This window comes from Ahaetulla prasina, chromosome 1, assembly GCF_028640845.1.
Source record: "Ahaetulla prasina isolate Xishuangbanna chromosome 1, ASM2864084v1, whole genome shotgun sequence".
In the NCBI taxonomy this organism is placed as follows: Eukaryota; Metazoa; Chordata; class Lepidosauria; order Squamata; family Colubridae; genus Ahaetulla; species Ahaetulla prasina.
Genome location: NC_080539.1, coordinates 82129945 through 82145719, shown reverse-complemented (window position 1 = coordinate 82145719; position 15775 = coordinate 82129945). Strand labels below are relative to the sequence as shown.

General features: G+C 40.1%; 1 protein-coding gene across 9 annotated transcripts in view; it reads left to right on the top strand.

Annotated features, from left to right (window-relative positions):
- The window catches only part of MTR (5-methyltetrahydrofolate-homocysteine methyltransferase), a 108895-nt gene that overhangs the window by 43835 nt on the left and 49285 nt on the right, over positions 1-15775 (top strand). For all 9 annotated transcript variants that reach the window (XR_009153098.1, XM_058165900.1, XM_058165867.1 and 6 more), the window contains 5 exons: positions 984-1100; positions 1209-1349; positions 5735-5824; positions 7582-7734; positions 11320-11427. Coding sequence is in view for 8 of the 9 variants with exons in the window: in XM_058165900.1 (XP_058021883.1) it covers positions 984-1100; positions 1209-1349; positions 5735-5824; positions 7582-7734; positions 11320-11427 (609 nt within the window). In the remaining variant the exon portion in view is untranslated. The remainder of the gene's footprint in view (positions 1-983; positions 1101-1208; positions 1350-5734; positions 5825-7581; positions 7735-11319; positions 11428-15775) is intronic.

Here is a 15775-nt window from a genome sequence, read left to right as displayed (position 1 = left end):
TGAGTTTGTATGGTAAATGGGGTATTTTTGAGATTTTATTTTTGTGTATGTACGTGATAAATTACCACAGATATATGATAAAAACATTTTCTATTTATGTCTGTGTTATTAGAGTTTACAGCTCAATCTTTTTCTAATGTTAACGAAAAGGTAAAAGTAATATTAATATATCTCTGTATCTCTACATTTATATATTCTCCTTCAAACCAGATAGGTCAATATTATAGAAATGAGATATGACTTTCTCCAGGATTATGGTTCAGAAGCTTTGAAAAAGTTTGTTAGAAATGAATTAACATATTGCCCACATGTAGATATAACACAATGAATCTCCTTGTGTGAAAAGAATATCTGTGTTGCATAACTTCTTAGTATACATAATGTATATGCTTCCCATTGTCTTCTATCATGTTTTAGGCAGATTGATAGCAACCAATGAATTAATTTTTCCTATTGAAGTTATGCAATGGTTAAAATACAACTTTCCTTGGGATGGGATTCAGCCACAGTTCTCTGACCAATTGTAATATTGATTTCTTTGGGCTGCTCAGTAAGTTAGTTTTGGGGTAAGAAATTATTTGCTTCCTAAAGAAACCAAATAAGAAATTAATGGAGTAATCTGTAAGACTCCTCAGCTCTAGTTCTAAAGAGTGTATAGACTTTTTCACAACAGAATGAAAATATTCAAAAAGAAAAGAAAAAACAAAATTCCTGTGAATTTTTATTTTTTATGGTCATAGAAAGATATATAAGACAAACCTCTTTAAATATAGGCTGTGCCTTGAGATGAACATTTTTCTGGTCAGAGATTTGTTTGTTCTTTGTCATTTTTCCCCCAACAATAATGTAAGTGGCAGTCAGATAACGTTCTGTGCATTGCTCTTTTGTGCTGTTTCTCCAGCGACCAGACAATGCTAACCACACTTGATACCTATTCTTTCTTTGTTAACATTTCATTACCTTGCTGGAATTTCTGTTGTTAGGAAAATTTGCCTGGAGCCAGAATAAGTGGAGGCCTTTCCAATTTGTCGTTCTCCTTCCGAGGAATGGATGCTATTCGAGAAGCAATGCATGGCGTTTTCCTTTTCCATGCAATTAAGGTAATGTGGTGGTTTTAACAAAATAGTTTCTGATTGAAAAATACTGTTGTAGAAGAAGTTGTAATATCCATTGGCTTCCTCCCCCTCTCCTCCTGTGTTTATTCTCAGCATGGAATGGACATGGGGATTGTGAATGCAGGAAATCTACCAGTGTACGATGACATCCAAAAGGAACTTTTACAGTTGTGTGAAGATTTGATATGGAATAAAGATCCAGATGCAACGGAAAAACTTTTGCATTATGCTCAGGTTACATTTTCCTAAATTATTTTTAATATGCATGAGTTAACTTTTAAACATGGATACTGAAAGCCTGAAGAATTGCTTTGTGAATTATTCTGAAGTGACTTGGTTTGTTTACATAGATGTAACCCCAAATGTCCCCTTACTTCTCCCTCTCCCTCAAAGCACTTTGTATCAAATCATGCTGGGTTCGGATGATTTTGGGAAAAAATACTGGCCTTTTCTGCCTTTCCCAAAGAAAAACAAAGTAGAATTGTAGTTTAGGAAAATACATAGATAAGCTTCACAAGAAACACATATTTGCTTCACGAGTATGAATTAAAATATACTGGGTTTTCTTTTATTTAGTTATTAAAACAACAAAGGAAAAATAAGAGGAACACAACGACGACAACAACAAAAACCAGGACAATTACATTAATGCAAAATATGATATTTGCTATAAATGTGCGAACAAGTGAGTTCTTTCTTAGTAAGATGCTTGCTAATTTGTTATGTCCCAGAGTTGAGAATGCACAAATTCATGTCCAACTGTAATGGTCCAGTAATCTTTCTCCATGCCAACATCTTCAAAAGCCACAGCCTCCTGAATCCGCAGCTGTGCATACTTGAGATAAACATCTGTAGGAAGATCCTAATCATGTTCTTTGTGTTTAGGAACCTTAAAATGTTGGAATTTTTAATAAAGAGCAGCAAGTCACAAAGATGTGAGTGAAGAGGAAGGGCTGGGAGGGTTGGAATGTGGAGCAGTACTGTCTTTTTGGAGGAGAATATTCATTTGTGGCCCATCTTACATTTGTACAAAATCCATTTTTTTTGTCCTTACATTCAAGCAGATTCAGGCATAGAGGGAGGTTGTTTCAAGAATAACCTCCCCTATACCTGAAGAGAAACATTTTTGATCAGTATGTGCTACCTTCTCTATATATGCCGGTGAAACAGGACACTAACCTCACAATTGATACAAAAGGACCGTGAAAAGATACATGCTCATGCTCGGCATTTCAAGACAAGATAGAAAGACCTGCACAAGGATTAGAGAACAAAAAAAAGTATACAATATCATCAAGAGAATAAAAGAATGGAAATGGAAATGGGCTGGTCACTTAGCAAGAAGAACTGATAGCAGGACTAAGGCAGTCATAGAATGGATTCTACTTGATAAAAAGTGTCCACGAAAGAGACCTAAAATAAGACAGATCGACGACATCAGCAAATACTCCAGACTCAATTGGCAAAAGAAGCTCAGGACCATATTGGTTGGAAACATGTGGAAGAGGCCGCCATTCTGCAGTAGATAGACAATGGCTAAGAAGACGATGACGAAGATGATGATGATGATTATGACAATGATGACTGAAGCAGATAGTATTGGTAGTCCTTGACCTACAACTGTAATTGAGCCTGCAATTTCAGTCATAAGTCATGACAGTCTTAAAGCGGGTCATCACTGTAACCTGAATTTATGATTCTTTTTTGCAGCAGTTGTTAAGTGACTTGGTGGTTACTAAGTGAATGCATCAATCATTAAGCAAACCCATTTTTTGCTTTGAGGTGTTTTCTTTCTGAAAAGTATAAGTAAATGCCAGCTTCTGAAGAAAATGATGTAAATCCTGGACACGTGAACATGGGATGCTGCTAATGGCTGTAAATGTGAGCTGGTTGCTGAGAACCCAAAATAGGGTTATGTGACAATAGACAGGGACTCTTGATGTTGTAAGTCCTATTTTTTTGGGGGGTATGTGTGTGTCATAACTTCAAGCAGTCCCTAAACAACAGATTTTAAGTTATAGTTTTTCTCTCATTCAGTTTTACATAGGAATTATTGAGTCTGTTGTCTGTACCTCTGTAACTGTCTAGCTTGGCACTGCAACCAATCAAGACAAACACAGACTTCAACGGATAATTAGAACTGCAGAAAAAACAATTGCTACCAACCTGCCTTCCATTGAGGACCTGTATATTGCAGGAGCCAGAAAATGGGCTGTGAAAAGATAAACGACAGACCCCTCACATCCTGGACATAAATTGTTTCAACTTTTGTCCTCAAAACAACACTATAGGGCACTGCACATCAGAACAACTAGACGCAAGGACTGTTTCCCCCCACCCTCCCTTGCCATCACTCTGCTAACAACTAATTCCCATAACACTGTCAAACTATTTAGAAATAGACAGTATTACCATCATTATTCTCATCTTCCCTATTGCCTATCTCCTTACCTTCTTGTGACTATAACTTTGTTGCTTGTATCTTAACGATTTATATTGTTTATTTAATATCCTAGTATGATTTATGTTGATTCCTTATTTATTATCCATGACTATTACTAAGTGTTGTATCTAATGTTTTATGATGAATGTATTTTTTACAATGACTATGATAATAATCTATCATTATTGTTGTATGTACACTGAGAGCTTATGCACCGGAGACAAATTCCTTGTGTGTCTAATCACATTTGATCAATAAAGAATTCTATTTCTATAAGGAAAATAGTAAGGGAAGAAGTAACTTTGCCAGTGTTACTGTTTAAAATAACTAGCATTTGGAATCAGAATTTATTGGTTGACATGCTCCATAAACCAGAGTACATTTATATAATGTTAATAATAAAATATTTTCAGTGGAAGGAGACTGAGATAGTATTGCAGAGCAGAATAGAAAGGGGTGGGTTGTTCTATTAGGCTGATGAGCACGTTCCAGTTCAGAACAGTATTTGATTCATTAGTGATGCATTACGTGATACAACATAAACGATCACCGAGAGGGACTGTACTAAAGCCAAGTTAAGTTATTAGATTTTTAAAATAAATTGCTGCTAGACTGGCTGGGGATACATTTAAATTATATTACCAGAAATAAAAATCCAAAGCTCCATTTATTTATTTTTTGGCATTTTCATTCCTATTGATGGAATATTTATGTTTTCCTGTTTTACTTCGTTTAGAAGCAAAAGCTTTCTGGAATCAATCAGCGGCCGTTAAGTGTTCGGATGTGTAGAGTATCTTATGCATATGCCCTGATTATGTAAGACCAGAGAGCACATGAAACAGGTTAGGTCAGATTTTCATTAGAAATGAATTTTCTGGGCACTGATCAATTTGATAATGGGATAATTGCTTGTAGTCCAGAACACTTCAAAACACACATTTTACCCGTTGCTGAGTAAACTTTCCATTGCTGTCCTGTGCAAGTAACTGTTTATCTGTATTCAAGCGTGAGAGGTATGAGCAGATTGTGCCATATCATCAGACACCCATGCTAACGATCCAATGCAACACTGCACTGATCTGCAAGAAGCTTCTTCTATACAGATAAATATAAGATGCCTCAACATTCCTTTGATTTTTTTTAGGGATCTTAATCATACAATGCTGAGTATTACTAAATAATCTTTCCACCCTGCCCTTTTCTTATCCTCCCCCCCCAGTATATCTAGGCTAGAAGGTCATAATAAAGACATAAAATAAAAGAAGTAGCTAAATATACTGTACATTCAGTCCAAAATCTTTTTGGAGCTGAGGTGATACATTGAATATGATTTATACAAAAACAGTATGTATTTACCGAAGTAGCAGAATATAATTCTGGCAAATAAAACATACAGTTTTGGTCTTCGTGTCAACTATACAAAGTAGACTAGAGCAGGAAACCTAATTCAATAGGAAGGCTAGAATAATTATTGAGCCTCTATAGCAGGGGTCCCTAAACTTGGCAGCTTTAAGACTTGTGGACTTCAACTCCCAGAAATCTCCAGTCAGCATAGTCTTAAAGCTGCCAAGTTTGAAGACCTCTGCTCTATAATGACATAGTAACTTCTGAATGCTATCTTGTTTCCCAGGAGTTGAGGAACGTTTCAGCCCTCTTTGCTTTCATAGTAGCTCTTGCCTATTTCTCTGACTCTACACTTCACTTTAATAGAAGTGTAGACAGAATCTGAAGTTCGGAATCAGCAAAGAATCTGAAGAAGGCCATCTTTCTTTGATCCAGGATTCCATTAAAATCATGTCTCCTCAATGGCCTAAAACAGCAATTCTCAAAGTGTGGTCTGGAACTTCTGGGGGTCCCCAATAACCTTTCGTGGGGCTCCTGAAGTCAAATATTTTAAAATTTCTCATGCAATAAATATCAACCCACATAGACCAAAGCTCTTTGGGAACCTCAGTCAATTTTAAGAATGTGAAGGGGTCCTAAGACCAACATGTTTGAGAACCACTGGCTTAAAGGACCTTTCAAGCTCTGAGACAAAAGGCTGTCTTATCTGAGTGGGAAAGAAACCTCTTACATATGGAGTAATAGGCTAGAATTCTCCACTTATAGGACAATATTTTCAATATATTTATCGGTGGTGGGACAAATGTTTTAACTTCTCTTAATCTCCTTCCAGACCCATGCTCAGGGAGGAAAAAAAGTGGTACAGACCGATGGATGGAGAAATGGATCTGTAGAAGAAAGACTGGAGTATGGCCTTGTTAAGGTGAATTTACCTGTTTGATGAGCTAAAATTTGTTCCATTGCCTCTTTGACTAGGTTTAATCCTAAGGGGAAAAGTTGCTGGACTGATATGCTATCAGGGTTCAGCTTTCCAGGATTTATTCCTGATGAATTGAGAAATACAGTGTGCTTCCAATGGTCCATTTGGGATCTCAATTGGCAGAATTTTTTTTGAATAAAAATAAATGCCCATTCACATTATTTATTTATTTATTTATTTATTTATAATTTAATTTCTATACCGCTCTTCTCCCGAAGGACTCAGGGCGGTTTACAGCCATATTAAAACACATAAAATACACAATATAAATCACAAATTTAAAATGCATTTAAAACAAAATATTTAACAGGCCTAATTAACTAAAACGGTCATAGACCGTTATAAAACCCTTAAAATTTAAAATTATAAATAAATTAATAAATTAATTAAATTAATTAAATTAATTAAAAACACTTAGGCTAGTCCCGCCCGGTTAAATAATAAAGTCTTCAGTTCCCGCTTGAAGGTTCGGAGGTCGGGGAGTTGGCGTAACCCCGGAGGTAACTCGTTCCATAGGGTCAGTGCTGCCACAGAGAAGGCTCTCCCCCTGGGGGCCACCAACCGACACTGTTTGATGATGGCACCTGGAGCAGGCCCACTCTATGGGAGCGCACAGGTCGTTGGGAGGCTATCGGTGGCAGAAGGCGGTCTCATAGATAGCCCGGTCCTAAGCCATGGAGCGCTTTGAAGGTGAGCACTAACACCTTGAATTGCACCCGGAAGGCTACCGGCAGCCAGTGCAGGCCATGCAGGATAGGTGTTATATGGGAGCAATGAGGTGCTCCCACTATTACCCTCGCAGTCGCATTCTGGACTAGCTGGAGCCTCCTGGTGCTCTTCAAATGGAGCCCCATGTAGAGAGCATTGCAATAGTCCAAGCGAGAGGTAACGAGGGCGTGAGTGACCGTGCGTAAGGAGTCCCATCTTACAAATTTAGATCTAGAACAGTGTTCTTCAAGTTTGGCAATTTAAGATGGGTGGAATTCCACTCCTAGAATTCTGAACATGTTGCCTGGCTGGGTAATTCTGGGAGTGGAAATCCACACATCTTAAAGGTGCCAGACTTGAAAACATTGTGAACTTTCTTCAGAGGCTTCAATTCAGAACCTCCTTCAAAGCATCAAAACCTTGTAATGAAAAATGGAGGTTCACCTGAGGCAAGGCTGTAGCAACTTCTTGCTGCAACTGGCTTGAAACCAGTTGCTGTTAATTGCACTTAGCAGATCAGAAGCTGCCAATATGAAAAAGGAAGTGTAATTTTGAATACTTCAAGAACATCCTGTCTATTTTAAAACTTAACTCAGAGATCCTTTTCAGAATACCCACACACAATTTTGGTTAGTGAGATAATGAGGAGGCCTCCTGCTGGTGAATGCTTTTCTTCTGTCCTTTTGCCAGGCTCCTTCAGGATTAGTTTTGAAAGAGGTTGAAAACATTGCCTCTTATGCTTTCAACATTAATCGATATTACTAGTATGTTTTATCTCTCTTGGTTTTTTTTACTTTAATCTGTGGGTTTATTTTTTAATTCAGCTCTTGATATAATTAGCCTATTTTAACACCCTTGAATTACTACAGTCTCTATTTTGGAGGTTGTTCTTGAGTGCCCCGGTTTTGTAAAATGCAATAGAGAAATGATGCTTGTTATGGGAAGATATATGCCACTTTAATGTCCAGATGGTTGTTTTTTTCCCCCCCCAGGGCATTGAGAAATATGTGATTGAGGATACTGAAGAGGCTAGACAAAACAAAGAGAGGTATCCCAGACCCCTGAATATAATTGAGGGGCCCCTGATGAATGGCATGAAAATAGTTGGTGATCTTTTTGGAGCTGGCAAGATGTTTCTTCCTCAGGTAAAGAAGAAGTTTCCATTAGCCTATCACAATTTAGCTGTGTAATTAAACATTACACCAATGCTTTTTTTTTGGCTTGAGGAAGGATCAATGCCCAGTTCTTAGCACTTCAGGATGTTGTAGTGGAATATAGGAGATTGTTTTATACCAAGCCAAACAGTTTGTCCATTTTACCTCAGTACAATTTACTCTCATCGGCAGCAACTTTTTGAGGCAGTAGTGGCTTTACACAGGCACCGACACATTTTCATATCCCAGGTTTTATTAGTTAAGTGTAATGAAAAAGACATTCCTGTACAGTGAAAGAATTCTGACCCCAGGAAATTGGTTGAAGTATCAGAAGTGAAGATGCTCACAGTCCTTCCACTGAAATACCCAGTTTCCTTTAATTGAGAACTGGGAGTGGGAATAAATAACACAATTGAGAATTGGAAATCCTTGTTACAGCCATGCAGCTTTCTTTGTAACAATATGCAATGGTTAGTCCACAGCCCTTAAAATTCCTAATGGTCTCCCATCCAAATACAGATTATATTCAACCCTGCTTAGCCTAGGATTTCTGCTAGTGGCAATCTACCAGATTTAGTTTATAAGCTCTCTGATTTTTCCCCATTTTAGTACTAACTGTGGCTGATCCTGAATAGTTTCCCCCCCCCCCAAACTGCCTGGGCATCACCTGCTGTAAATGGCAGTAGTGAAATCCAATTTTTTTTACTACCGGTTCTGTGGGCGTAGCTTTGTGGGCGTGGTGTGGCTTTGTGGGCATGGTGTGGCTTGGTGAGCGTGGCTTGGTGGGCATGGCAGGGAAAGGATACTGCAAAATCTCCATTCCCATCCCACTCTGGGGCCAGCCAGAGGTAGTATTTGCCGGTTCTCCAAATTACTCAAAATTTCCGCTACCAGTTCTCCGAACTGCTCAAAATTTCTGCTACCGGTTCTCCAGAACCTATCAGAACCTGCTGGATTTCACCCCTGGTAAATGGCCTTTTAGTAGTAAAGATGAGATGATTGAATATGGGACCTCATGTATGAAAGCATGTACTCTAATAATAGAGATACCCTGTACCTTAAAATGGTATTACTTTCTATTCATTGCTGTTAGTGACTATTGCTTTTCTTACATTTAGTTGTAAAGATGACTTTCTGGGTTAATGGCTTATTGGACATAAAATGAAAATACCCTCTATGAGCCCGATATTTGCCAGCAGATAAAACAGCATTTTACCCCATGGGTTAGTTTAGTCTTCTTTTTATTTGTTCATATTTGATTGGCAATATGTTCACAATCTGTCTGTCTCTTTTCATGTGTTAGCTTTTAGTTTTAATAGTTAGGTTTTATGTTTGGCTTTCTCCAAATTAGTCTTTTATACACATTCGATGCAGGCATGCACAGCTTTTACAGATGTGGGCTGAAACTGCAGCATAGCTCACTTTATTTAGACAGGCAGTGGATAGTCTTGGAGGACTGCAAGCATTAATATATTTTGCTTAAATGGCAAGTCACTGTAACAATAAATCCACTGGGATAGGTTTGTGGTGGATTTGTGACACCATATTAGAAGGTTAAATATATTAAATATTAAAGTTCATTAAAAGGTGCCTATCACTCTCCCTCTCCCACTCTCTCTCAAGAGCAGAACTATGGGTCTCTGTGGGTCTTTCTGATCATTGAATCATGATTCATTCTCATCCCCACCTATAGATAGAAACTTGAAACTGCAAAACCTGTGGTCAAAACGGTGAAGACTTGGACTGAGGAGGCAAAATGCTTTACTGTCATCCCAGTCCCCAAGAAACCCTTCATCAGGGAAATTGGTCCTTCAGACCAGTCACTCTGACATCTGTAGTTATGAAGAGCTTTGAGAGGCCAGTGTTGAAAATCATCATGGATCCGCTGTTAGATCCCTTGCAGTTTGCCTACCGAGCAAATACATCTGTGGATGATGCTGTCAATATGGTATTGCACTATACCTTGCAACATCTTAATCCCCAGTGACCTATGCATGGGTCCTTTTTGTTGACTTCAGTTTGGCTTTCAATACCATCATTTCAGAAACTCTAAACTGATTCAGTTAGCTGTGCCTGCCCATACTTCTGGTTGGATTACTAGTTTTTTGACAGATAGGAAGCAATAAGATGAAGATAGGGAAAATCACATCGAGCACCCAATAATTAGCACAGGTGCCCCTCAGGGCTGTGTGCTCTCTCCATTGCTCTTGTCTCTCTATACCAATGACTGCATCTGTAAGGATCCTTCAGTTGAAGTAGTGAAGTTTGCAGATAATAAAAACAGTCATTAGTCTCATTCGAGGTGGTGATGAATCTGCATATATAGACTGGAGGTTGAACAAATGGCCCTGTGGTGCAGCTGGAACAATCTGGAGCTGAGCACACTTAAAACTATAAAGATGAGAATGGATTTTAGGAGGAGTCCTTGTATTCTACCTCTACCATTCAACATTAGAACCATCATTAAAAAAGCACAACAAAGAATGTTCTTCCTGCATCAACTCAGGAAGTTCAGACTGCCCCAGGAGCTGCTGATATAGAGGAATGATTGAGTTTGTCATTTGTACTTCCATATCTGTCTGGTTTGGTGCAGCAACTACGAGGACAGGTACAGATTCCAATGGATAGTTAGGACCACAGAAAAAGCAATTTCAACCAGCCTGTCTTCCATAGAAGACCAGTATGTTGCATGGGTCAGAAGGACTGAGAAGATAACTACAGACGCTTCACATCTTGGACATAATCTGTTTCAACTCCTCCCATCTGGACGCTGCTATAGGGCATTACATGCCAAAACAACTAGACATAGGGACATTTTTTCCCTTGTGCCACCACTCTGCTGAACACCTAATCCTCACAGTACTGTCTTATGTCTTAAATATATTTACCCATGTTGTATGGCTATAATAGTATTATAATCCTTCTTATCTTCTCTACTACCCCATTATTGGTGTCATTATTGTGATTATTATTACCCTTTGTTCTGCATGTACACTGAGAGCGTCTGGATCGGACACAAATTCCTTGTGTGTCTAATCACACTTGGTCAAATAAACTATTCTATTCTATATGAATGTAATATATTGGAAGCATTTCTCTAAAACGCCAGAAAAATGGAGAAACTGGTAAAGGAGTTGCTTATTTATTTATTTATTTATTTTATTAGATTTCTAGACCGCCCTTCTCCCGAAGGACTCAGGGCGGTGTACAGCCATAATAAAAATAAACAATGTACAATTAAAAATAAATTAAAAACTTATTATACAGTTTGGCCAAGAAACTTAAAATTTAAATTATATAAAATCTAAAAAACCCCAATTTAAAACTTTAAAAATTTAAATTTAAAATCTGGACGATTTAAGAGAGCCCCGCGCGAACAAACAAATATGTTTTCAGTTCGCGGCGAAAGGTCCGAAGGTCCTTAGAAGTTACTAGGTTACTTAGTTGGAATTTATTGGTAATATTCTGTTTTGGGGGCCTGGTATGATTTGCTTTCAGTTTAATTCATTGGTTGCTATAATCTTGAATAAACTTCTGAACACTCTCATGGGTCTTTTTCTGAATCTGAATATACAGGTGATTAAATCCGCTAGAGTTATGAAAAAAGCGGTGGGCCATCTTATCCCATTCATGGAGAAGGAAAGAGAAGAATTACGTGCGTTGTCTGGTAGCATGGAGGAAGATGTGAGTTTGCAGCTTCAATCCTTGATTCTCTTAAATTAATTTTTGTTGCAGTTGTGTTATAGATTTTTGTGTAGGTCAGGAATTCATGGCACGTCATGGCAGCAGCTTCTGCAATAAATAGATCCTCTTACATGAGCTCTCAGTCACAGAAATGGGCCGCTGATCGAAAAACATAAAATTGTCCATTTGATATGTTGCCAATAAAACAAATAGCAATAGTATTCTACGTAAGGATCCATAGTCATAAACTTGGTACTTAATTGGATGAATGTTCAACAGGCAAAACAGTAACAGTATGTTACAAGAACAGTTTTTGCCTCTCTGTTGAGCTGTGTTTTTCTCTACAGCATCATTTTCAGTGATAAAAGTTTTCCATTGATGTGGTCTACCTCCATTGCCGGCTTTATTTCCGTGCCCCTTCTTCCCATTGGGTAGCTTTCCCATTCATTTTACAAGCTAATTTTGAGGATCGCCTATCTATATAATCTCATACAGCCTCACTTCAAAATATTGTTTCTGAGCAAAAAGCTACGGAGCAAAGGGGTGATAGTTGTTACTAGAGAGTCCCAGAAGGGAAGAGATGGATGAATCAGACCTTTTAGGATTGATGTCATTAAATGCATTAGTCTGCGCCAATCCTATTATTCTCTTTATTGGCATTTTTCTTTTTTTTAAATCTGCACTGTTCTTGCTTTAAAAGCATTTTGTGGTCTGATGTATGACACAATACAGTTTTGAAGTTGAAAAATGGATTCTGGAGAAATGCAAATTAGTCTGGGAGGTGTGAATCAGATTGGTTCACTTCCAAAGGCAGAGCAAACAAAATCCTTGGACTTCCATGGTCTGCAGCCTCTTGTCTTAGGAAGCATCTGTCAAGCTAATGTGTAGTTGCTCATTGGAAGCAATAATGAGGCTGGAAGAAACCTGATGCTTTGTGCTGTAGCAGATTTCTTTCATTCCTAACAGGCAAGAAAAAATGAAATAACAGCAGTTGTTCTTGTAGTTCAAATTGTTGCGAAGGTTGGGTTGATTTAAGAACACATTGTGAATTTTATGCTGTGTTTGGCATTTGGGAAGGGAGTGAAATGAGGTAAAGCAAAATGCTGAGTGAAAAACACAAGTCAAGAAGCTTACTCGCTTTAAGATGTATTTATTTAGCAGCCACATGTTTATTTAAAAAGGGGGAGGTGTATTGTGAATTAGTATGGAATTAGGCCAGTCCTGTATTATTACTTGCTAATAGTTAGTATATGCTACAGTCTTTTGGAAATGTTAAATGCTTCTATTCTAGTGTGTGTGTATCTGCTGGCTTCTGAATATGAATTTTATCATTGGAATGTTTGCTGCTGTCCTATCTCAAAATGAGGTGCATATCTCCTGGCATAGAAGCTCTCCTGAGTGCAGTTACCTCCCAGAATGCTTGCTGTAGTGCCAAAAGAACAGCAAATATAGAGCACTGGTTATTATCTTTCAGAATGGATGGCTTCACTGCAGGCTTGTGCCAGGACTGAAGAGGAAAGCTATTTAGTCCTGTTCCCAACTAGTCTGCTTCAAATCATTTAATGTTAAAAAAATCATCTTGGTTTTATCCTGAAGATGTCTTAAAAAATAAATATATGCACTGGTCCACATTGCAGCCTAAATCTGAGCTTAGCTCATTCCCCCCTCCCTCTTCCCATTCCCATCAGTTTTGGGATTCCCCTAGCAATTAAGCCTGTGATTATTGTTTGACCATTCCACTGTGGCTTTTTTTTCCTGGCTTGATTAAATGAGCATGCCCTTCAGCTCCAGTCACGCAGGCTTTCATGACCGTAATGCATAATTATGCTGAACCTTGGCATATTCTGGATGTTCATTTTCCCCAAATTCTGCTACATTTTAGGATGACAGAAAAAGTTAAGCATTATAGTAACGCAGAAACCTTCAGGCATCAAAGCTTTTGTTTACATTAATGATGGATAATAACAAGGGGTATTAAGGTTGCCAGCAGAGGTATCTGTAAGGGAAGATAACAGCTTGGCAGCCAGGATTGAAGTCTTAATATTTTTATGTTCATGTGATGTATGCAACAGCTGTTTAAAAGGAGCAGAGTTTTGAAAGTCTGGTTGTGCATGCCTGCTATATGCTTTTGATTTCTCCCTCTGGATGCCTCTGGTTACATACCTGTTTGTTTGGAAAACGAGCTATGTTGTAATCAAGATAAATATGGAGGGAAGGGGGGGAGGATGCAGCCTTAAAGAGCCATAGTTATACAGACATGGTGACTTTTTTCATGAATCTCTCCCCAGAATTCCTACCTGTTTGAACACAAGGGCTCCATTTGAGAAAAACATGCTGATATTAGCAAAATATGGTATGCTAAAAGAAGCAAAGATTTATGTGTGCGCCTCTGTTTCTTTTTAAAAACTGCCTCCCCAGCACTTACTGTTTTCATGAATAAGAAGAAACAAATTTAAACCCATGGATATGCCACTATCATGTATAGATTAATAAAATGCTTTTGGCTTGAAGAAATTAATATAATGTGTAAACATGGGTATGAAAGTATTCGCTGAAGAAATCCGTAGAGGATCTTAGAAGTAGGGGCTTCAGGAGAGAAAATGCTAAGATTGCTTGCTTCCATTGTGGCTAAGAATTTAGGGAGTTATGGTTCCAACATATTTGGAAAGCACCAGGTTAGAGAAGACTGTACCACAATGTTCTGATCTACTTCTTTTTATTGAATAACAGTCATTTGTGCTGCTGACAGATCCCTGTTTACAAATAGTTCCTTTACCGAAGCCATGAGGAATGTTCTGTTATTTTGACAAAAGTAATTTTTTTAAAGACCCCTGAGTTTTGTATTCAGAAAGGCTGACTCCCACAGAGCTACCCGAGCTGTTGGAGGTACTCGCCGGGGTGGCGGTGGAGACCCCCAGACTGATAGTCATGGGGGACTTTAACCTGCCATCGACGGGCTTGTCATCGACAGCGGCTCGGGAGTTCCAGGCTTCCATGACGGCCTTGGACCTGATCCAGGTAATTGATGGCCCCACGCACACAGGGGGTGGCACACTGGACCTGATTTATATCTCTGGTCAGTGGCGAAATGATCTGGTATTAGACAACTTAGAAACAGAACCGGTGTCATGGTCAGATCATTTTCTCCTTCGCCTAGACTTTCGGACCGCTATCCACCACTGCAGGGAGACGGAGCCAATGCGTTGGTTCCGTCCCAGGCGCCTGATGGACCGGAGAGGTTCCTGGCGGAGCTTGGGCGTTTCCTGAGGACCTGGCCCACGGCACGGCTGAAGAGCTAGTTGCGGCCTGGGAGCGGGCGCGGCTGGGCTTTGGACCGTGTCGTGCCCTTGCGACCTCTGACCCGGCGTAGGCCTCGCCCGGCCCCTTGGTTCTCCGAGGGGCTGAGAGAGATGAACGCCGGAGAAGACGCCTAGAGAGCGCCTGAGGTCCAGCCGCTCAGAAGCTGACCGAACACTAGTTAGATCCTATTCTAGGACCTACCTAGTGGCAATGAGGGAGGCGGCGTTCCTATGCTTCCACCCTCATTGCGTCGGCAGATAACCGCCCGGCCGCCCTGTTTCGGGTGACCCGCTCCCTCCTTCATCAGGAGGTGCGGGATGACCCGTTGCAGGGCCGTGCCGAGGAGTTTAGTGGTTATCTATCGACAAAATCGTTCAGCTCGGGACGGCTTGGACCGAAATTGGGATGATCCAGGTGGGAGGCGGAGTCGCGTCTTGTGGAGGTTATTTGGGATGAGTTTGACCCTGTGACTCTCGAGGGGCGTGGACAGGTTGCTGGGAGGCTGCATACTACGACATGTTTACTGGACCCGTGCCCTTCCTGGCTGGTGCTGGCCTCCCGGGAAGTGACACGAGGCTGGCTCAGGGATTACCAACGCTTCTTTGTTGGAGGAGTTTTCCTGCTGCCTTGAAGGAGGCAGTGGTGAGACCCTCCTCAAGAAGCCTTCCCTGGACCCAGCTATTTTAGGTAATTACCGTCCGGTCTCCAACCTTCGCTTCACTGCGAAGGTTGTAGAGAGTGCTGTGGCACGGCAGCTACCCCAGGACCTGGATGGAGCCGGCTATCTAGACCCGTTCCAGTCCGGTTTCCGACCGGATACAGCACGGAGACAGCTTTGGTCGCGTTGGTGGATGATCTCTGGAGGGCCAGAGACAGGGGTTATTCCTCTGCTCTGGTCCTATTAGACCTCTCAGCGGCTTTCGATACCATCGACCATGGTATCCTGCTGCACCGGTTGGAGGGATTGGGAGTGGGAGGCACCGTTTATCGGTGGTTCTCCTCCTATCTCTCCGACCGGTCGCAGACGGTGTTGACAGGGGGGCAGAGG